Below are 23,251 nucleotides of genomic sequence, written 5' to 3' on the forward strand. Positions count from 1 at the left end.
AATGTCGTTTGGATGGGCAGGACAGAACAGAACTGAATTCAATGCCATAATCAGACATACCACATATACAGACAGACAATAGAAGCAATTTAACATTTTTCCAGCTTTCGGCTTCATGAGGGTATGCTCAATTTCGGCCATAGCGGGAGCTGCCACTTCATCATCCACTGTGACACTGAGTCCTTTTTTTTAATGGTAGTACTTCCTCATGTTCTTCGCACGCCACCGGCAGTTTTATGGTGTCATAAATTAAGTTAAATTAGCCTCCCCGCAGTAAGTGGTACCTAGAATTCTCTACTTATTGACACAGCTGTTTTTGAGCTGCTTAGGTGGGCAGAAAGCTAGGCTATTAATGGTCGGGAGCGACCAGGAGGTGACAACACAGGTTCCACAGATATTCATACATTATCTTTCTTTTCTTGGTCTAGGTGAACCTGGTGTTGGACGAAGGGCGATCGCTGGGACTCATGATCCGAGGAGGAGCCGAATACGCTCTTGGGATTTACATCACCGGCGTGGACAAGGGCTCCGAAGCGGAAAGCACTGGTCTCAAGGTGAGCCTGACGATGGCTAGACTACTGTAAGGAGCTCTCAATGGGGCGGCCCTTGAAGGATGTCCACAAAATTTCTGCAGTTTAGTAAACTTATGACAGAACCAATTAGGAAACGACATTGATAACCCAGCAACAAAAATCATATAGTGTCATGGCGATTTGACTGAAGCCAGTATAAGAATCAGAACTTTTGATACTGTAACATCCACCCAGACCTCATCCGAGGTTCTATTTTGACTAGAGGCCGGATGGTCATCTGTTGGGAGGGCTTGGATTGTGTCTTCCTGCCTCACAGAATGGGGTTGGCCTGGATGGTCATTGGAGTCTCTTCCAAGTCTTTTTTCTGAATCTTAAGAGCCCTGCCTTGAATACCATATCTGTTTCTCACATCTCGCCGCCTGTCCCGCTCTTTGGTTTCTCATAATCTACGAGGGTTGAGTGAAAAGTAATGCCTCCACCTTCGTAACTCCTCAACAGATGGCAGCCCTGGTCTGTAGCAGGTACTTGCTTGTTCAGTAGAATCTCCTCTACAGTTATTTCCATTTGGCGGGAAACCTTAGCATTGAACGGTTGTGTTGTTAAAGTGCAAAGTATGGAACCCTGCGCAGACGGGGAAGCCTTAGCATTGAACGGTTGTGTTGTTAAAGTGCAAAGTATGGAACCCTGCGCAGATGGTTCCATTTGGCGGGAAGCCTTAGCATTGAAAGGCTGTGTTGTTAAAGTGCGAAGTATGGAACCCTGCGCAGACGGGGAAGCCTTAGCATTGAACGGCTGTGTTGTTAAAGTGCAAAGTATGGAACCCTGCGCAGACGGGGAAGCCTTAGCATTGAAAGGCTGTGTTGTTAAAGTGCAAAGTATGGAACCCTGCGCAGACGGGGAAGCCTTAGCATTGAACGGCTGTGTTGTTAAAGTGCAAAGTATGGAACCCTGCGCAGATGGTTCCATTTGGCGGGAAGCCTTAGCATTGAAAGGCTGTGTTGTTAAAGTGCGAAGTATGGAACCCTGCGCAGACGGTTCCATTTGGCGAGAAGCCTTAGCATTGAACGGCTGTGTTGTTAAAGTGCGAAGTATGGAACCCTGCGCAGACGGGGAAGCCTTAGCATTGAACGGTTGTGTTGTTAAAGTGCAAAGTATGGAACCCTGCGCAGACGGGGAAGCCTTAGCATTGAACGGCTGTGTTGTTAAAGTGCGAAGTATGGAACCCTGCGCAGATGGTTCCATTTGGCGGGAAGCCTTAGCATTGAACGGTTGTGTTGTTAAAGAGCGAAGTATGGAACCCTGCGCAGACGGGGAAGCCTTAGCATTGAACGGCTGTGTTGTTCGAGTGCAAAGTATGGAACCTTGCGCAGACAGCTCCATTTGTCAGGAAGCCTTCGCATTGAACGGCTGTGTTGTTCGAGTGCAAAGTATGGAACCTTGCGCAGACAGCTCCATTTGTCAGGAAGCCTTCGCATTGAACGGTTGTGTTGTTAAAGTGCTAAGTATGGAACCCTGTGCAGATGGTTCCATTTGGCGGGAAGCCTTAGCATTGAACGGCTGTGTTGTTAAAGTCCGAAGTATGGAACCCTTTGCAGACGGTTGGTCAATGCGACTTAAGCAACGTGCAGTCATTGAATTCTTGACAACACAGCCGTTCAATGCTAAGGCTTCCCGCCAAATGGAAATAACTGTAGAGGAGAGTCTACTGAACAAGCCTCTACCTGCCAACATTTGTTGAGGAGCTACGAAGGTGGAGGCATTACTTTTCATTCAACCCTCGTACAAAATCTGTTGTAAAGGAGAGAGCAAAACGGGCAGGACAACGAGGAGCGGAGGGATTGCTTATCTTCCGACCTGGTGACTATTTTGTGTCTTGATCCGTGTCTCTCTGACCTCCACTTGAAAGAAAATTGCTCCTGTCCTTCCTTATGTCCGCTCTTTTTGAAAGACGTGAAATGACAACAACGAAGCCGTCCATCCTATGAACAAGCTCCATTCCAGCTTTGATAGGCTGTTATGCTCTCCATTATTTCTCCATCTGTTCCCAGATATTATAGCAGGGCCGTATCTCTTCTCTTTCTCTTCCACCTTCTGTCTCAAGGTGATTTTCACCATTGTTGCGATGCAAATGATGCCAGCTTCTGCACATTTGATGCCGTTTTCATGCAGCTTTCATATTTACTGTATATACTCAAGTATAAGCCTAGTTTTTCAGACTGAAAAAGCCCCCCTTGGCTTGTACTCAGGTGAGCGTCCTGGTTGACTTATATTTGGGTCAGCTTATAATCGAGAATATACGGTACATTTATTATTTTTCTCTATTATTATTGGTATTACTACATTTATTATTTTTCTCTATTATTATTGGTATTATTACATTTATTATTTTACTCTATTATTATGACACTAGCTGTGCCCGGCCACGCGTTGCTGTGGCAAAGTGGTGGTGGTATTGGTTAAAAATTGTTGTGTAATTATTATTTGACGTTATTTGCATTTTTTATTAATTTTATTGTAAGTTATATTTGTATTTATTATATTTTATTATTTTCTTGTATTTTTAGTTATTTTCTGTTATTATAGTATTTTATTGTATCAATTTTTTAGTGTTTTTTTTAATTGGGTTGCTAGGAGACCAAGTTGGAGGAGCTTAGCCTTCTAACTGGCAGCAATTGGATAAAAGCAATTATTCCTCTCTCTCTAATTAGGACTTTATTTTTCTTTTCTTTTTGTTGTATCAACCTAGAGGCATGGATGATGGGTTGTGTTGTCAAATTTCGAGGTTGGGGGGCCTGTAGTTTTGTTGTTTTGTGGGTCGCCGTGATGCCATCACTCTTCTATATATATAGATTTATTATTGTACTCTATGTGTTTTAGATGGATTAGGATACAGCTAATTTCCCTGTCATGGGCAGTAAGAGCACCTAAAGCTTCAGAGAGCTTCTGTTCAACCATTTCAAAACTCCCTGCTTGAGCAGTGATGTCACAATCGTCAGCATAGATGGACACGTGAGGTAATCCTCCGCGCAGGATGGTAATACATCCGGACATCCCCTGGACAACATCTTTGTAGATGAAATATAATAATAATAATAATAATAATAATAATAATAATAATAATAATAATAATTGACAAAATTATTTCTTAAGTCGCATTGACCGACCGTCTGCACAGGGTTCCATACTTTAACAACACAACCGTTCAATGCTAAGGCTTCCCCGTCTGCGCAGGGTTCCATACTTCGCACTTTAACAACACAACCGTTCAATGCTAAGGCTTCCCCATCTGCGCAGGGTTCCATACTTCGCCCTTTAACAACAGAACCGTTCAATGCTAAGGCTTCCCCGTCTGCGCAGGGTTCCATACTTCGCCCTTTAACAACACAACCGTTCAATGCTAAGGCTTCCCTGTCTGCGCAGGGTTCCATACTTCGCACTTTAACAACACAACCGTTCAATGCTAAGGCTTCCCCGTCTGCGCAGGGTTCCATACTTCGCCCTTTAACAACACAACCGTTCAATGCTAAGGCTTCCCCCTCTGCGCAGGGTTCCATACTTCGCACTTTAACAACACAACCGTTCAATGCTAAGGCTTCCCCGTCTGCGCAGGGTTCCATACTTCGCCCTTTAACAACACAACCGTTCAATGCTAAGGCTTCCCCATCTGCGCAGGGTTCCATACTTCGCTCTTTAACAACACAGCCGTTCAATGCTAAGGCTTCCCCGTCTGCGCAGGGTTACATATTTCGTACTTTAACAACACAACCGTTCAATGCTAAGGCTTCCCACCAAATGGAACTGTAGAGGAGAGTCTACTAAACAAGCCAGTACCTGTCGCAGACCAGGACTGACATCTCTTGAGGAGTTACCAAGGTGGAGGCATTACTTTTCATTCAACCCTCGTATTATAGACCCTCGTATGATCCTACAGTTCGTTCTTCATCTAGAGATGGACCTCTTGGGTGATCTTCTCACCCCTTCAGGCATATCTTCCCATCCTGAATGAAAGGAGAACTCTGACCCTGCCTTGGGGCTTGGGAGGGTCATTAGAAACCAAGGCAGCTCCACGTTGCCTTGCAAGAGAGTGCATTATTAATCACCACAAGGCATTTTGTGACATTGCACGCGTTGTAAGGTCACCCTGAAGCAGGAGGCTGCGAGACAACGCAGTTTGGCCGAATCTAACAAAAGCACAAACCCTCCCAGCCCACGTTCAAGCTCTTCTTAGATGCCAAAAAGACAGTGATGGATAACCTATCGGGCACTTTGTTAAAAATCCATCTCACTCCCTTGTTTTTGTTGCGCTCACTTGTGATTAACTATTCCCAGTGACGAAAAATAACCTTTCTTTTATGGAAACCTGTAATAATAATAATAATAATAATAATAAATAATAATAATAATAATAATAATAATAATAATAATAATAATAATAATAATAATTTATTATGACACAGCAAACAAGATAGATATGCTGGATTTCATATCACAAAATCACAAGTCGAACACTTTCCAAGTGTCTAGGACTGTGTGATGTATTTTCGGAGGATGCGTGCAGATCCCAGTCGGGTGGCCTTTTGCAGTTGGCAGATCGTGATTTTGTCAATGTCTATTGTTTCCAAATGCCGGCTGAGATCTTTTGGCACGGCACCCAGTGTGCCCATCACCACCGGGACCACCTGCACTGGTTTCTGCCAGAGTCTTTGAAGTTCGATCTTGAGGTCCTGATAGCGGCTGAGTTTTTTCCTGTTGTTTTTCGTCAATGTGACTGTCACCTGGGATTGCAACATCAATGATCCAAACCTTTTTCTTTTCCACAACTGTGATGTCTGGTGTGTTGTGTTCCAGAACTTTGTCAGTCTGGATTCGGAAGTCCCACAGTATCTTTGCGTACTCATTTTCCAATACTTTTGCAGGTTTGTGATCCCACCAGTTCTTTGCTGCTGCGAGGTGGTAATTGAGGCATAAGTTCCAATGAATCATTTGGGCCACATAGTTGTGCCTCTGTTTGTAGTCTGTCTGTGCAATTTTCTTACAGCAGCTGAGGATATGATCCATGGTTTCGTCAGCTTCCTTGCACAGTCTGCATTTTGGGTCATCAGCTGATTTTTCAATCTTGGCCTGAATTGCCTTTGTCCTGATGTCTTGCTCCTGGGCTGCAAGGATCAGGCCTTCTGTCTCCTTCTTCAGGGTCCCATTCGTGAGCCATAGCCAGGTCTTCTCCTTATCAGCCTTTCCTTCAATTTTGTCAAGGAACTTTCCATGCAATGTTTTGTTGTGCCAGCTGTCAGCTCTAGTTTGTAGTGCAGTTTTCTTGTACTGGTTTTTTGTCTGCTGTGCTTTGAGGAGTTTCTGATTTTTGACTTCAATCAAAGCGGGTTCTTCACTTTGCTTTACATCTTCTGCCAGGGCATGTTCTTCTTCTTTGACTGCTTGTTTGACTTGTAAGAGTCCTTTGTCCCCTGATCTTCTAGGCAGATATAGCCGGTCAACATCACTGCGAGGGTGCAGTGAATGATGAATGGTCATGAGTTTTCTTGTTTTTCTGTCCAAATTTTCCAGTTCCGCATTATTATTATTATTATTATTATTATTATTATTATTATTATTATTATTTCTTCTTGTATCCTGCCCCATCTCCCTGAAGGGACTCGGGGCAGCTCACATGGGGACCAAGCCCAGCAATGTAATAAAATACAGCGGTAAAAACAAACCCAAACACAGCAATAAATACATCAAAGTAGAACATACAACATCAACAATTTAAAACATGCTCAATATACACAGCGTTGCCCAGGTTTGAGGATGATATTGATGGTGATGATGGTTGTGCTGATTATGGCCAATTAGGTGGACAAATTTATTTATTTTTATTTATTTACGGTACTTATATTCCGCCCTTCTCACCCCGAAGGGGACTCAGGGCGGATCAGAATGCACATATATATGGCAAACATTCAATGCCATTATTAGACATACAACATATAGACAGACATAGAGGCAATTTAACATTTTTCCAGCTTCCGGCTTCATGAGGGTATTCTCGATTCTGGCCACAGGGGGAGCTGTCGCTTCATCGTCCACTTGTGACACCGAGTCCTTGATGGAGTACTTTCTCATTCTTCTGCATGCTGCTGGATGTTTTTAGGCTGTCGTGAATTAGTTAAATTAGCCTCCCTGCATAAAGCGGTACCTAGAATTTTCTACTAGACAGATACAACTGTTTTTCGAGCTGCTTAGGTGGGCAGTCACAGGGGGAGCTGCCGCTTCATCATCCACTTGTGACACCGAGCCCTTGATGTAATACGTTCTCATTCTTCTGCATGCTGCTGGATGTATTTATGGTGTCGTAAATTAGTTAAATTAGCTTCCCTGCATAAAGTGGCACCTAGAATTTTCTACTCGACAGATGCAACTGTTTTATGGTTCTTGTCCCCTTGATCAGGTTGTGTAAGTGTTATTTATTGCTATGTAATTGCATTGTTTTACCTTGCTTAATAATGTGTTATTATGTTGCTATGTAATGTATGTGTTTTTTTTATGACTGGAAACCACCCTGAGTCTCATCCAGGAGATAGGGCGTTACATAAATAAATTATTATTATTATTATTATTATTATTATTATTATTATTATTCGAGCTGGTTAGGTGGGCAGCAAGCTAGGCTATTAATGGCTGGGAGCTCAATCTGACCCGGGCTTCGATCCCATGGCCTCTTGGTCAGTAATGATTATTGCAGCCAGCTACTAACCAGCTGCGCCACAGCCTTGCCCTGATCTGACTCAACTCAATCATTTATGTTTCTGTTAACTTCAGCTATTCATCACCATGAAGACTTGAAGCTTCCATTTGTAAGAAGCTTCTTATGGGTCTTATAGGACACTCTAAAGCAGAGGTGTCCAACCTTACGTCCTCCATGTCTTTGGGACTCTTGCACTCAGGTTGTCCAATGGTCACAAAGTCCAAAACATATCGGAGGACCAAAGCTTGGGCAATGCTTCACTGAAGCTTCCATCCTCTCTTCCGCCCATTCCTCTCTTCTCACCACACAGGTTGGAGACCAGATTCTGGAGGTGAATGGCCGAAGCTTCCTCAGTATCCCCCACGACGAAGCGGTGAAGCTCCTGAAGTCCTCTCGCCACCTCATCATGACCATCAAAGACGTCGGGAGGCTGCCTCATGCTCGGACCACCGTCGACGAGACCAAATGGATCGCCAGCTCCCAGATCGGAGAGACCGTGGTCAACCCAGCAGGGTTTGTATCTGTTGTCCTTCACTGCCATCCAGTTGACTTTGGCTTATGGTGATCCCCAAGGAGGAGAGACCTCCAAGCTCTTTGGTTCCCCATCTTCAGCTTGGTGCTAATGATGGCTATCTTCGCTCTAGGGTATCTGGAGATCCCACGGCAGAAGGGACAGCAAAGGTAAGGACATTTCAAGCATGGGAGCAGGTCCAAGGAACACTTTGGTGGTTGTAGCTCCGTGTGCCAAGTTTGGTCCAATTTGTCAGGGTAAAAAATTGTCGCCCTGATTTATTGATGAGCCAGGTCTTACCTTCTCACCACCAGTCAGACCACTTAAGCATCGGCAAAGTGGCACCGACAAATGACACCTCAGCCGTAAATTATCTGCTGATCCCAGCGATACTATACATTTATTTACAGACTATATAGAATACTAAACACTAGGCATGTCCGATCGATGAAAAAAATGTTTCAATTCTCGTTTCTAAAGTAGGGGGCGCTGGCGCTTCGATATAGAAAGTATTTCCGATTTTTTCACCCGAAAATTTCAGATATTTCCAAAAATTCATAATGATTCTAAATGTTTCTAAAATGGCGGACGCGCATGCACAATCGCTACACACCGGGCTTGTATGGCAATCTTCCATGTGGACGCAGAGGACATTAGCCCCCACCTTTGCATCCATCGGGGAAGCTTCTGATTGGCCGGGGAGCGGCAGCCATGTTAGGCTGCGCTAAGCTCCCATTCAAGGTAGGTTGAAGAAACAAAAAAAATTAAAATATTTTTAAAAATATATTTTAAAAAAAATTTGAGGGGGAAAAAATTAACGAAACATTAAGAGACAATTAGAGAATGGGCCAACAATGGTTCGAATTACATTGCTGGTTGCACTGTGAGACAATGTCTCGGAATGCGTATCAAAAAGCGAGAACAATCTGAAATAATTCCGATATACGATTCAAAACGATTTTTTGGACATGTCTACTAAACACCATCACTCTCAGGACTCATGTTTCCCGGCAGTAAGCCGAGTCTGTTATCAGTTCTAGGAGGCACTCCCAACATTCCACAGTTCATGACGAATGTTCTGTCCACACAACGGAAGTCTTGACCCATTGGCCCTGCAGGCAATCACTCAGGGTTGACATGTAATTAACTCCTGTGCTGCTGGAAAGCTTGCCGGAACACATAGACACAATCCAAACAACAATTGATCTAACATTTCACACTAATAACAACAAAAACACTGACACGATTCTATCTGATGGAGTTCAGAGCACTCGTTGATTGCAGGTGAACTATAAATTTCAGTACCTACAACTCCAAAATGTTCAGGCCAATTCCCCTCAAAACCCATCAGTATTCAAATGTGGGCATGTTGAGTATGCATGCCAAATTTGGTCCAGATCCATCATTGTTTGGGTTCATAGTGCGCTCTGGATGGAGGTGAACTACGAGGGTTGAATGAAAAGTAATGCCTCCACCTTTGTTACTTGGGTTTGGATGGGAATATTTTTATAAATCAAATGCAGAAATAATCCTTAGAATGTGCTCTTTAACGACCACTATTCACTTTTCCACATCATCACCAGACAATTGGATACATTTTTGTCAACAATGAACAAGATTTCTGAAGCTGTCACGGAAGAAGTCGACACTCTGTTCCCGCAACCAGCGTCTCACAGGACCCATCGTGCACCTTACTCACCCAATGAGGCACAGGACTCACATTAACACAATCGTCATAAACAGCTTGCATTCTCTGATGATATCTCCTTTGGGGTGACACCTTCTGCTGTCAAGAATTCAATGACTACATGTTGCTTAAGTCGCATTGACCGACAGTCTGCACAGGATTCCATACTTCGCCCTTTGACAACACAACCATTCAATGCTAAGGCTTTCCTGTCTGCACAGGGTCCCACATTTCACACTTTAACAACACAACCGTTCAATGCTAAGGCTTCCCCATTTGCACAGGATTCCATACTTCACACTTTAACAACACAACCGTTCAATGCTAAGGCTTCCCCATTTGCACAGGATTCCATACTTTGCACTTTAACAACACAACCGTTCAATGCTAAGGCTTCCCCATTTGCACAGGATTCCATATTTCGCAGTTTGACAACACAACCATTCAATGCTAAGGCTTTCCTGTCTACACAGGGTCCCATACTTCACACTTTAACAACACAACCGTTCAATGCTAAGGCTTCCCCGTCTATGCAGGGTTCCATACTTCGCACTTTGACAACACAACCGTTCAATGCTAAGGCTTCCCCGTCTGCGCAGGGTTCCATACTTCGCACTTTGACAACACAACCGTTCAATGCTAAGGCTTCCCAGTCTATGCAGGGTTCCATACTTCGCACTTTAACAACACAACCGTTCAATGCTAAGGCTTCCCCATTTGCACAGGATTCCATACTTTGCACTTTGACAACACAACCGTTCAATGCTAAGGCTTCCCCGTCTATGCAGGGTTCCATACTTCGCACTTTAACAACACAACCGTTCAATGCTAAGGCTTCCCCATTTGCACAGGATTCCATACTTCGCACTTTGACAACACAACCGTTCAATGCTAAGGCTTCCCCATCTGCACAGGATTCTATACTTCGCACTTTGACAACACAACCGTTCAATGCTAAGGCTTCCCCGTCTATGCAGGGTTCCATACTTCGCACTTTAACAACACAACCGTTCAATGCTAAGGCTTCCCCATTTGCACAGGATTCCATACTTTGCACTTTGACAACACAACCGTTCAATGCTAAGGCTTCCTGCTGAACAGAACTGTAGAGGAGAGTCTACTGAACAAGCCAGTACCTGCCGCATACCAGTACTGCCATTCTTTGAGGAATTATGAAGGTGGAGGCATTATTTTTCATTCGACTCTCATACAACTCCTATAAATCCACACAAAGTATTTTGTGTTGGTCATGGGGGTTCTGTGTGCCAAGTCTTTGTGTGTGTGTGTGTATGCCTGGTTTTTTCATCCATGAGGAGGAGAGCCTTCAAATACTCATCTCTTGCATTACGTTCTGTTCTGTTGCACTCTTACATGGATCAATGGCACCCTGTATTTATGTTCTTATCTCCAACGATTGTCAGGAACAGACGCCTTGACTTGGCCATTCATACATTTAGTTTCTTTCTCCCTGCTCCGTCTGTAGACATCACATCCTTGTCATCCGGGGCTAATGGAGCCAAGATTCTCACGCCCCGCTTCCCAAACAGGAAGACGCTTGGACACCACCGCCAGCTCCATGCGTTGCTGAGTTTTGTCCTTTTTAAATGCAAATCAGCTCTTAAGTTGAGCAGGTGGTTCTGGCTGATAAATAGATTTGCAAGCAGCGTTCTTTGCCGAGTTGTATTTTTCCACTCTTTCCCATTTCCTGGCATCTGTTATTCCTTCCCCCCAAAGCAAGTCATCTCCATATGCATGGTGTGCATTCCTTAGTGCATTGAAAGAAGTAGGAGAAGCATCCAAACAAACAAACAAAAGCAGTCAAGTTTTGGAACAAAGAGGCAATTATTATTATTATTATTATTATTATTATTATTATTATTATTATTATTATTATTATCTACTAGCTGTGCCCGGCCACGCACTGTGGCAAAGTATGGTGGTATGGGAAATAAATAATAATAATAATAATAATAATAATAATAATAATAATAATACTTTATTTATATCCCGCCACCATCTCTCCACGGGGACTCGGGGCGGCTTACATGGGGCAGTGGCCCAAACAACATAAGAACAAAATATAAGCAACACAATAAATCACAATATAAAAAGATAAAACAATAATACAATATATCAATATAAACAACAATACAAGATAAAAATTTCATTTAAAACACATAAATGGTAAGACCGTAATAAAAACAGGATAAACTATTTATTTATTTATTATTTATTTACAGCATTTATATTCCGCCCTTCTCACCCCGAAGGGGACTCAGGGCGGATCACATTACACATATAGGCAAACATTCAATGCCTTTTAACATAGAACAAAGACAAACAAACATAGGCTCCGAGCGGGCCTCGAACCCATGACCTCCTGGTCAGAGTGATTCAATGCAGCTGGTTGCAGCTGGCTTGCTCTCCAGCCTGCGCCACAGCCCGGGCCTATTGAAGAATTGGTGGTAGTTAAGGTAAAGGGTAAAGGTTTTCTCCTGACATTAAGTCCATTATAAATGGGTTATATAGCTGTGTGGAAGGGCCTTGAGTCTACACTGCCATATAATCCAGTTAAAATCAGATAATCTGTATTTTATAGGCAGTGTGGAAGAGGCCTAAGTGAGGCCTAACTCTGCCTGTCCCCTGGGATGAGTGGGTTGCTAGGAGACCAAGTGGGCGGAGCTTAGCCTTCTAACTGGCAGCATTTGGATAAAAAACAATTATTCCTCTCCCTCTAATTAGGATTTATTTTTATTTTATTTTTGTTGTATGAACGTAGAGGAATGGATGAGGAGTTGTGCTGCCAAGTTTAGTGTTTCTGGGATGTGTAGTTTTGTTGTTTTATCCTAGGCCGAAATTTCATTACCCTTTTATATATATAGATATATATATAAATGTAATGTGCATAATTCCCATGGAGTAAACAACAAAACCACGGGACCAAAGCCCACCCAAGACATAGTCATCCAATCTATGTCTTTCCATCAAAAAACCCTAAAAAATTAGGTCCAAATTACAGAAAATCCCCCAAAAACCAAAAATTACAAATCACGCATGCGCAGAGGCCCCCCCTCCCCGAAATTTGGTGGGCGGGGCTTCAACGTGTCACCGAGCACAGCTAGACATATTTCAGATAGGAAACAACCAGAGCCACCTCCCAACAAAGGATTCCCCTTAGAGTCATTATTATTATTATTATTATTATTATTATTATTATTATTATTATTATTATTATTTTGTATGACACAGCAAATTAGATAGATATGCTGGATTTCGTATCACAAAATCACAAGTCGAATACTTCCCAAGTGCCTAGGGCGTGTTCAACTTGTGATTTTGTGATTATTATTATTATTGGGTTCCTGGGAACCATCAAAATGAACAAAACCTGGCAGCCAGGATTAAAAAACTCTACAATTTGGACAGCAAATAAAGAACCACATTCTGAAAATAAGGGTATTCCAGACAGGAAACAACCAGAGCCAGCTAACACCTCCCAACAAAGGATTCCCCCAGGGAGGAAACAACCACGCTTTGAAGCTGCAAGCTCATTCAGTGCTAATCAAGATGACTAATTACAACATTCACACTTGCCTCCACAAACAAAACCCCACTTAAGACAATACCACAGCAACACGTGGCTGGGCACAGCTTATTATTATTATTATTATTATTATTATTATTATTATTATTATTATTATTATTATTATTAATATTCTGCCCTTTTCCCCAAAGGGACTCAGAGTGGATTACAGTATATAAAGCAGACACAAACATTCAATGCCTTGTTACAATCACATAGAACGAGACACACAACACAAACAATGGCAAAGGCTTGTCCTTTCATTTCCGGCTTCTCACTTTTCCCCAAGGGGACTTAGAGCAGATTACAGCATGTAAACAGACACAGGCAAACATTCAATGCCTTGTTACAATCACATAGAATGAGATACACAACACAAACAAAGGCAAAGGCTTCTCCTTTCATTTCCAGCTTCTCCCTGCTTCCCAAGGGGACTCAGAGTGGATTACAGCATGTAAACAAACACAGGCAAACATTCAATGCCTTGTTACAAATACTGTACAATGAAACACAAATGCACAAACAAAGGCAAAGGCTTCTCCTTTCATTTCCGGCTTCTCCCTGCTTCCCAAGGGGACTCAGAGCGGATTACAGCATGTAAACAAACACAGGCAAACATTCAATGCCTTGTTACAATCACACAGAATGAGATACACAACACAAACAAAGGCAAAGGCTTCTCCTTTCATTTCTGGCTTCTCCCTTTTCCCCAAGGGGACTTAGAGCCGATTACAGCGTGTAAACAGACACAGGCGAACATTCAATGCCTTGCTACAATTACCATACAATGAAACACAAATACACAAACAAAGGCAAAGGCTTCCCCTTTATTTCCGGCTTCTGGAGGCGGTGCTCATCTCTGGCTTTGGGAAAGTTACTCTTCTCAATTTCCTGCGTTGTCACCTCCTGGTCATGTAGCCAGCATGACTGCTTGGATCATCTTTTTTTTCCTTTTCCCACCAAAACGGTACCTATTTATCTACTCACATTGGCATGCTTTCGAACTTCTAGGTTGGCAGGAGCTAGGGCTAACAGCAGGAGCTCACCCTGTCCCGTGGGCTTCAGGTCAGCAGTTCAGCAACACAATGGTTCAACCCATGGTGCCATCACAGCCCAAAACTACGAGAGGGGTAGCAAGCTAGGTAGATAGTCACCAAAAAGAATATGGATGATCCAAGTGCCCAGAATGTGGCTCATATATGCATTATAGATGTTGTATCCAATGGCTAATGAGACAGTGGCATGTAAGCTGGACATGTTCAATGCCATCTCAGATGGAGTGACAACTCAAATTCGCCCATGACGTGGAATCACTTTGGGCACACTAACATGCCACATGGTGTGGCCTTCATGTATAGATTTCTCATATTGTTATTTTCCTCTTCTTCCTCCTTCTAGCCATCTTTTTACAAAGGTTTGGCTGGATCCCAAGTGACCCTCAGCAGCCTGGTGAACCAAAGCCGAGTGATGCTGGAGGAGCAAGCGCGACATCTCCTGAACGAGCCCGAAAGAGCCACCATGGGCTACTACTTGGATGAATACAAAGAGAACAACATCCCCGTGGATGCCCTTGTCATGGCTCTCTTTGAACTGCTGAACACTCATGCCAAGGTGAGAAGAAAGAGGGCTCCAGTTGGGATGCGAAAAGCACTTGGATTTGGTGCTCCTACGTGGCAGAATTGGGGTTGGACTGGGTGGACCTTAAGGTCTCTTCCAGCTCTACGAGTCTATGAGTAACCCATCGAGTTAAGAGATCAATCAGGTAACAACCTGTAACATTTCTGGATTTTCGTTAGGAAGACTCACATAGTGTCGTGGGGTTGGAATTGCATCTATTTGTGTACATGTATCCCATTTCCAATAGCTACAGAAGAACATATCCACATGATTGTTGTATGTTTTCCGGGCTGTATGCCTGCCATAGATGTGGGTGAAACGTCAGGAGAGAATACTTCAAGAAAATGGTCATACAGCCCGGAAAACATACAACAACCCTGTGATCCCGGCCATGAAAGCCTTCAACAACACATATCCACATGAGTTTGATATATCCAATCACGGATAATTGAAAAAATAGGAGCCATAATACTTTTCACCAAGCCTACTCTCCTACAATTTTAGCCCCCAAAGGTAGGTATTAGATTTGTGTATTATTATTATTATTATTATTATTATTAATAATAATAATAATAATACTTTATTTATTTTCTGCCCTTCTCCCCAGGGGGACTCGGAGCAGATTACAGCATGTAAACAGACACAGGCAAACATTCAATGCCTTGTTACGAATACAATGAAATACAAATACATAGACAAAGGCAAAGGCTTCTCCTTTCATCTCCCGTTCTGGAGGCAGTGCTCATCTCTGGCTCTGGAGGAGGTGCTTATAACATTTACAAGCCTATACATATAAACAAACACAGGCAAACATTCAATGCCTTGTTACGAATACAATGAAACACAAACACACAGACAAAGGCAAAGGCTTCTCCTTTCATCTCCGGCTCTGGAGGCAGTGCTCATCTCTGGCTCTGGAGGAGATGCTTATAACCATTTACAAGCCTATACATATAAACAAAAACAGGCAAACATTCAATGCCTTGTTACAATAAGACACACATACACAGGCAAAGGCAAAGGCTTCTCCTTTCATCTCCGGCTCTGGACGCGGTGCTTATCTCTGGCTCTGGGGGAGGTGCTCATAACTATTTCCAAGCCTATACCTATAAACAAACACAGGCAAACATTCGATACCTTGTTATGAATACAATGAGACACACATACACAGACAAAGGCAAAGGCTTCTCCTTTCATCTCCGGCTCTGGAGGAGGTGCTTATAACCATTTACAAGCCTATACCTATAAACAAACACAGACAAACATCCAATGCCTTGTTACAATGAGACACACATACACAGACAAAGGCAAAGGCTTCTCCTTTCATTTCCGGCTCTGGAGGCGGTGCTTATCTTTGGCTTTAGGGGAAGTGCTCTTCTCCATTTCCAAGCCTGCATTGTAACCTCCTAGTCGTGTGGCCAGCATGACTGCTTGGAGAGTCTTTTTGCCTTTTCCTGCCAAAGCAGTACCTATTTATCTACTCACGTTTGCATGTTTTCAAACGGTTAGGTTGGCAGGAGCTAGGGCTAACAGCGGGAGCTCACCCCGTCCCATAGATTCGAACTACTGACCTTCAGGTCAGCAGTTCAGCAACACAAGGGTTTAACTCATTGCGCCACCACGGCCCCTATCGTTTATAATATTTATGGCAGGGGGAGAGGATATGGGGCAGGTCCCCCTTTCAACCCTCGGCCTTTCTTCCCTTGCTGCGCAGTTCTCGCTCCTGTCCGAAGTCAGAGGTGTGATCTCGCCTCAGGATCTCGACCGATTTGACAACCTGGTCCTGAAGAGGGAGATTGAATTCATGAAGGCCCGCCAGCCCTCCGGGACGGGGACGGGGACGGACTCCTTCTCCATGATGTCTTACGGCGACACGGTCTCTTCCACCGGGAGCCACTTCACTTCCACAACTGTCAGTTCGGCCCGGGTAGGTGCTCCACTCCCGATGCTCTTTATGTGTGCCATGCAAAGCCATACCTGAAAGGGAAGAAGAGTGTAAATCTAATCAGAATAGGATGTCCAGTTTGTGAGGTTTGGACAGGTCCTTCTTTGGGTATAAGGGGCCTTTTAGTAAAGCATCCTCTAAGTATGAGGGTTGATTGAAAAGTAATGCCTCCACCTTCATAACTCCTCAAGAGATGGCAGTCCTGGTCTGCGGCAGGTCCTGGCTTGTTCAGTAGATTCTACTCTACAGTTGCATTTGCATTGAACGGTTGTGTTGTTAAGCGAAGTAAGAAACCCTGCGCAGACGGGGAAGCCTTAGCATTGAACGGTTGTGTTGTTAAAGCACGAAGTATGGGACCCTGCGCAGATGGGGAAGCCTTAGCATTGAACGGTTGTGTTGTTAAAGGGCGAAGTATGGAACCCTGCGCAGACGGGGAAGCCTTAGCATTGAACGGTTGTGTTGTTAAAGTGCCAAGTATGGAACCCTGCGCAGACGGGAAAGCCTTAGCATTGAACGGTTGTGTTGTTAAAGTGCCAAGTATGGAACCCTGCACAGACGGGGAAGCCTTAGCATTGAACGGTTGTGTTGTTAAAGTGTGGAGTATGGAACCCTGCATAGACGGGGAAGCCTTAGCATTGAACGGTTGTGTTGTTAAAGCGCGAAGTTGGTCAATGCGACTTAAGCAACGTGCAGTCACTGAATTCTTGAGAGCACAAAGTGTCACCCCAAAGGAGATTCATCAGAGAATGCAAGCTGTTTGTGGTGATTGTGTTGATGTGAGTACTGTGCGTTGTTGGGTGAGTAAGTTTAAAGATCAACATCTGACAAAAAAAGAGTTGGACGTCCCGTGACAGCAACCACCGAGTCTCACAAGCAAAAGGTTGACAGATTGATTCAGGACGATCGTCGTGTCACTCAAAGAGAAATTTCAAGCATCACATGTTCTTGTGAAAGCCGATGATGCTTGAAATTTCTCCTTGAGTGACACGACGATCCCAGTTGTGGACAGTCTTCTCTTACATTTGAGCTTTATGTAAATATTCAAAAACATTTAACCTACTGATGCCTTTCTGAAATTTACCACCCTCGGCTTATACTGGAGTCAATGTTTTCCCAGTTTTTTTGTGGTAAAATTAGGTGCCTCGGCTTATATTCGGGTCGGCTTATTCTCGAGTATATACGGTAATGTAATTTTATTGGTATATACATTTCTGCCTCATTTGGTTATTGGCTGCTTGGGGCTTTTCTATACTCCCCTTCTGTCGAATGCTTCCCAGAAGCAAAAGCACTCAAAAGATACAATAAAAGTAGTGCAATAAAACAACAGAAAATTGAATCATCACTTTAGAAGCTTTTAAACAGCTTTTAAACAGTTACTACAGAGAATCCATTGGTTGTAATGAGTGAACTCAAGGAGGGGTGTGAGGTCTGATCCAACGTAGATCTTCTCCTGTTTTTTACGAGACATTCTCCAGAATTTTCAGGAGCAAGTTCAGTCATCCAGTCTTCATGTGGGAACATGGATGAGAGGTTGCTCATCTGGTTGCGCACTGGTTTTTGTTGAGGCTGATGTTGCTCATGTGTTTTCCTCATCTCCGGCGTCTTTTGCTCCTCTGCAATGCTCCATAACCCCTTTGTTTTGTTTTGGTCCTTTTCATTGCTCCATCCGTCCTCCCAGGAACGACTCTTGTGGCTGATCGACCTCATGGAGGTAAGCAGATCTTCACATATCTCCTTGTATCTTCTATTTCCAATAGATAGTAGATATGTCCAAAAAATCGTTTTGAATCGTATATCGGAATTATTTCGGATTGTTCTCGCTTTTTGATACGCATTCCGAGACATTGTCTCACGGCGTAACCAGCAATGTAATTCGAACCATTGTTGGCCCATAATTGTCTCTTAATGTTTCGTTAATTCCCCCCTCCCCCAATTTTTTTAAAAATATATTTTAAAAAATATATTTTTAAAATAATTTGTTTCTGCAACCTACCTTGAATGGGAGCTTAGTGCAGCCTAATAGGCTACCGCTCCCCGGCCAATCAGAAGCTTCCATGACGGACGCAAAGGTGGGGGTTAACATCCTCTGCGTCCACATGGAAGATTGCCATACAAGCCCGGTGTGTAGCGATTGCGCATGCGCGTCCCCCATTTAGAAACATTTAGAATCATTACGAATTTTTGGAAATATCCGAAATTTTTGGGTGAAAAAATCGGAAATACTTTCTATATCGAAGCGCCAGCACCCCCTACTTTAGAAACGAGAATTGAAACATTTTTTTCATCGATCGGACATGCCTAATAGATAGTCCTAGCAATTGAATGTGGTTGCGAGCGCTTCTCTTATAGTGCAAACTGGATGGAAAGCAGTCTTTCATGGGCAACCAAGAGGAATACAATTTGCAAAATACTCCATCCTGGTGGATATGGAAACGAGTTTTTCTCTTTATTTACTGTCCTGAATTTAGATTTTTTAAAATACTGGTAGCCAATTTTTCTTTCATTTTCATGGTTTCCTCCTTTCTCTTGAAATTTTCCACATTGAAATCCACAAGCATTTGGGCTTTTATGACTGTTTTTATCCATGTTGATGTTTTATTGTTGGCTTATTTGTATATTGTTTTTGTTTTGATTTTGTGCTGTTGTGTCCGGGCATTGCCCCATGTAAGCCGCCCCGAGTCCCTTCGGGGAGATGGGGCGGGGTAGAAGAATAAAGTTATTATTATTATTATTATTTCAGCAGAAAGGAGGAAACCATGAAAATGAACAAAATCTGGCCACCAGTATTTTAAAAAATCTAGAATCAGGACAGTAAATAATGAACAACACTCAGAAAACAGGGGAATTCCAGACAGGAAACAGTCGGGGCCAGCTAACACCTCCCAACAAAGGACTGCCCCAGGAAGGAAGTAGCCAGGCTTTGAAACTGAAAGGCTATTCTGTCAACCAGTATTTTAAAAACTCTAGAATCAGGACAGTAAATAATGAACAATACTCAGAAGACAGGGGAATTCCAGACAGGAAACAGTCGGAGCCAGCGAACACTTCCCAACAAAGGATTCCCCTAGGAAGGAATTAGCCAGGCTTTGAAACTGCAAGGCTATTCTGTCGACCAGTATTTTAAAAACTCTAAAATCAGGACAGTAAATAAAGAGCAACACTCAGAAAACAGGGGAATTCCAGACAGGAAACAGTCGGGGCCAGCTAACACCTCCCAACAAAAGATTGCCCCAGGAAGGAAGCAGCCAGGCTTTGAAACTGCAAGGCTATTCTGTCGACCAGTATTTTAAAAACTCTAAAATCAGGACAGTAAATAAAGAGCAACACTCAGAAAACAGGGGAATTCCAGACAGGAAACAATCGGGGCCAGCTAACACCTCCCAACAAAGGATTCCCCCAGGCAGGAAGCAGCCAGGCATTGAAGTTGCAAGGCTATTCAGTGCTAATCAAGGTGGCCAATAGATACATTCATGTTTGGCCTAAACATATGAGTTATTATTGCCCACTTGCCTAGTTTCCAACAGATCCCACAACCTCTGAGGATGCCTGCCATAGATGTGGGCGAAATGTCAGGAGAGAATGCTTCTGAAACATGGCCATACAGACTGGAAATTTCCCAGCAACCCAGTGATTTTGGCCATGAAACATTTTCTTCCTCGTTCCCCTTGAAACATTATTTTTTTACTCTATCTTGCTATTAGAATACATCGGATTTAGAAGGAGGAGACGGCAGCCAAAGCAGCATCAATGCCCTGCCTGACGTTTCCCTGGTAAGATCCAATTCTCTCCTTCTCTTTTATGTTGATTTCATCATGTCCTCAGTGTTTTTCTGTACGTTTTGACACAGTCCATTAAAATAATGGGTACCTAGTATAGGTCGGCGTTTCAAATCCTCGGGACAGGGTGAGCTCCCATTGTTAGCCTCAGCTTCTACCAACCTAGCAGTTCAAAGACATGCTAATGCGAGTAGATCAATAGGTACCGCTTTGGCAGGACGGTAACAGTGCTCCATGCAGTCATGCCAGTGGCCACATGACTTTGGAGGTGTCTATGGACAACGCCGGCTCTTCGGCTTAGAAATGGAGATGAGCAGTATTACAGACTTTATTACATACATTTATTATTTTACTTTGTTTATTATTACATTTATTATTTTATTTTTCTCTCTTATTGTTGCTACTATTACATTTATTTTATTCTATTTTTATTATTAATAATAATACATTTATTATTTCACTCTGATCTTATCATTATTATATTTATTATTTTACTCTATTTATTATTACATGTATTATTTTCCTGTATTTATTATTATTATTACATTTATTATTTAACTCTATGATTATTAAAAGGATACATAAGCACATTTACATGGAAGAAGATGAAAATAATGATTTAATCAGAGTTGAAGAGTCATATCTTAAATTACAGTTTGATGTAAAGATTCAAAAACATTTAAACTACCGATGCCTCAATTAATGTCATTTTATTGACATTAGCTTATACAGTAGAGTCTCACTTATCCAAGCTAAACGGGCCGGCAGAAGCTTGGATAAGCGAATATCTTGGATAATAAGGAGAGATTAAGGAAAAGCCTATTAAACATCAAATTAGGTTATGATTTTACAAATTAAGCACCAAAACTTCATGTTATACAACAAATTTGACAGAAAAAGTAGTTCAATACGCAGTAATGTTATGTTGTAATTACTGTATTTACGAATTTAGCGCCAAAATATCACGATATATTGAAAACATTGACTACAAAAATGGCTTGGATAATCCAGAAACTTGGATAAGCGAGGCTTGGATAAGTGAGACTCTACTGTACTAGAGTCAATGTTTTCCCAGGTTTTTTTGTGGTAATATTAGGTGCCTCGGATTATATTCGGGTTGGCTTATACTCAAGTATATATGGTAATTTTATTGGTACAGTAGAGTCTCACTTATCCAAGCCTCGCTTATCCAAGTTTCTGGATTATCCAAGCTATTTTTGTAGTGAATGTTTTCAATATATCGTGATATTTTGTTGCTAAATTCGTAAACACAGTAATTACAACATAACATTACTGTGTATTGAACTGCTTTTTCTGTCAGATTTGTTGTATAACATGATGTTTTGGTGCTTAATTTGTAAAATCATAATCTAATTTGATGTTTAATAGGCTTTTCCTTAATCCCTCCTTATTATCCAAGATATTCGCTTATCCATGCTTCTGCCGGCCCGTTTAGCTTGGATAAGTGAGAGTCTACTGTATCTTGCCTTATACTGGAGTCAATGTTTTCCCAGGATTTTTTTGTGGTAAAATTAGGTGCCTCTGATTATATTTAGGTCAGCTTATACTCGAGTATATACGGTAATTTTATTGGTATCTCGGCTTATACTGGAGTCAATGTTTTCCCAGGTTTTTTTGTGGTAAAATTAGGTGCCTCGGCTTATATTCGGGTCGGCTTATACTCGAGTATATATGGTAATTTTATTGGTATCTCGGCTTATACTGGAGTCAATGTTTTCCCAGTTGTTTTGTGGTAAAATTAGGTGCCTCGGCTTATATTTGGGTCGACTTACAGTCGAGTATATACGGTAATTTTATTGGTATCTTGCCTTATACTGGAGTCAATGTTTTCCCAGGTTTTTTTGTGGTAAAATTAGGTGCCTTGGCTTATATTCAGGTCAGCCTATACTCGAGTATATGCGATACTTAAATTAGCCTCCCCACATAAAGTGGTACCTAATTTTCCTACTTGACAGATGCAACTGTCTCCTTGTTTTTCCCAGGATGATGTTTCTTCTTTCCCCGACGAGCCCCCGGCTTTCAAACCTCCACCCCCCCAAGCTTCACCCCAAACCACAGCAGAGAACTCTCCTTCCCAGAACAAGCCCGTCTTGAAAGGAAGGCGCCAAAGGCCGTCCTCCGAATCCTCCCAGTCGGGGCTCTTCTTCACGGCGCCCCGCAACCCCACGCCGCCCCCCAGCCTCTCCGAGAAGGACACCGTCAGCCTGGCCTCTTCGTCCTCCACCACGGCTTCATCCGCCGACGGTTCCATCTACGCCTCCATCAGTTCGGCCACCCACCGGGGCTCCCGAAGGCCCGCCGAGGCCCGCTTGTTGTTGGTCAACCAACACCCCATCGGGCCCTTCCCTCGGGTCCGCTCGCCGACACGGCTCAAGACACCCTCTCCGGAGACCACAGAGGCCACTTCCCCTTCCCCGCCTCCGCCTCCGCCCCATCCTGCTCCGGCTCCTCCGGCCGAAAAAGGTTCCCCGGAAGCCGGGGCTGCTCAGCACTTCATCATGGTGGAGGTCCACCAGCCCAACAGCGAGCCCGATGTGAATGAAGTCCGGCCTCTGCCCCAAGCCAGAGGTGAAAACCCATCTCCTGGTTTTGTGGTCCTTTTGCTTTTTCGGAGAGATGGTTAAAAATTGTGACTTTGCTTCCCCCTTGTGATTGTGTTTGCTCACTGCAAGGAGCGACTCGTAGAATCCGAGAGTTGGAAGAGACAATCCAGGCTCTCCCAACAGATATTAATAATAATTAATAATTCTATCCCGCCACCATCTCCCCATAGAGACTCGGGGCGGCTAGCACAGGGAAAGCCCGAGAACAATAAAACTGAGTAAAATAGATGAAA

At 43.1% G+C, this 23,251-nt stretch overlaps 1 protein-coding gene across 2 annotated transcripts in view; it reads left to right on the forward strand.

Moving 5' to 3' along the window:
* Positions 1–23,251, forward strand: part of whrn (whirlin) — a 49,816-nt gene that overhangs the window by 20,967 nt on the left and 5,598 nt on the right. For both annotated transcript variants that reach the window (XM_062959649.1, XM_062959650.1), the window contains exons 3-10: positions 429–554; positions 7,586–7,788; positions 7,920–7,956; positions 14,455–14,667; positions 16,388–16,600; positions 18,297–18,329; positions 20,320–20,388; positions 22,398–22,983. In XM_062959649.1, coding sequence (XP_062815719.1) covers positions 429–554; positions 7,586–7,788; positions 7,920–7,956; positions 14,455–14,667; positions 16,388–16,600; positions 18,297–18,329; positions 20,320–20,388; positions 22,398–22,983 — 1,480 coding nt within the window. The remainder of the gene's footprint in view (positions 1–428; positions 555–7,585; positions 7,789–7,919; positions 7,957–14,454; positions 14,668–16,387; positions 16,601–18,296; positions 18,330–20,319; positions 20,389–22,397; positions 22,984–23,251) is intronic.

Source organism: Anolis carolinensis, unplaced genomic scaffold, assembly GCF_035594765.1.
Source record: "Anolis carolinensis isolate JA03-04 unplaced genomic scaffold, rAnoCar3.1.pri scaffold_7, whole genome shotgun sequence".
NCBI classification, from domain to species: Eukaryota; Metazoa; Chordata; class Lepidosauria; order Squamata; family Dactyloidae; genus Anolis; species Anolis carolinensis.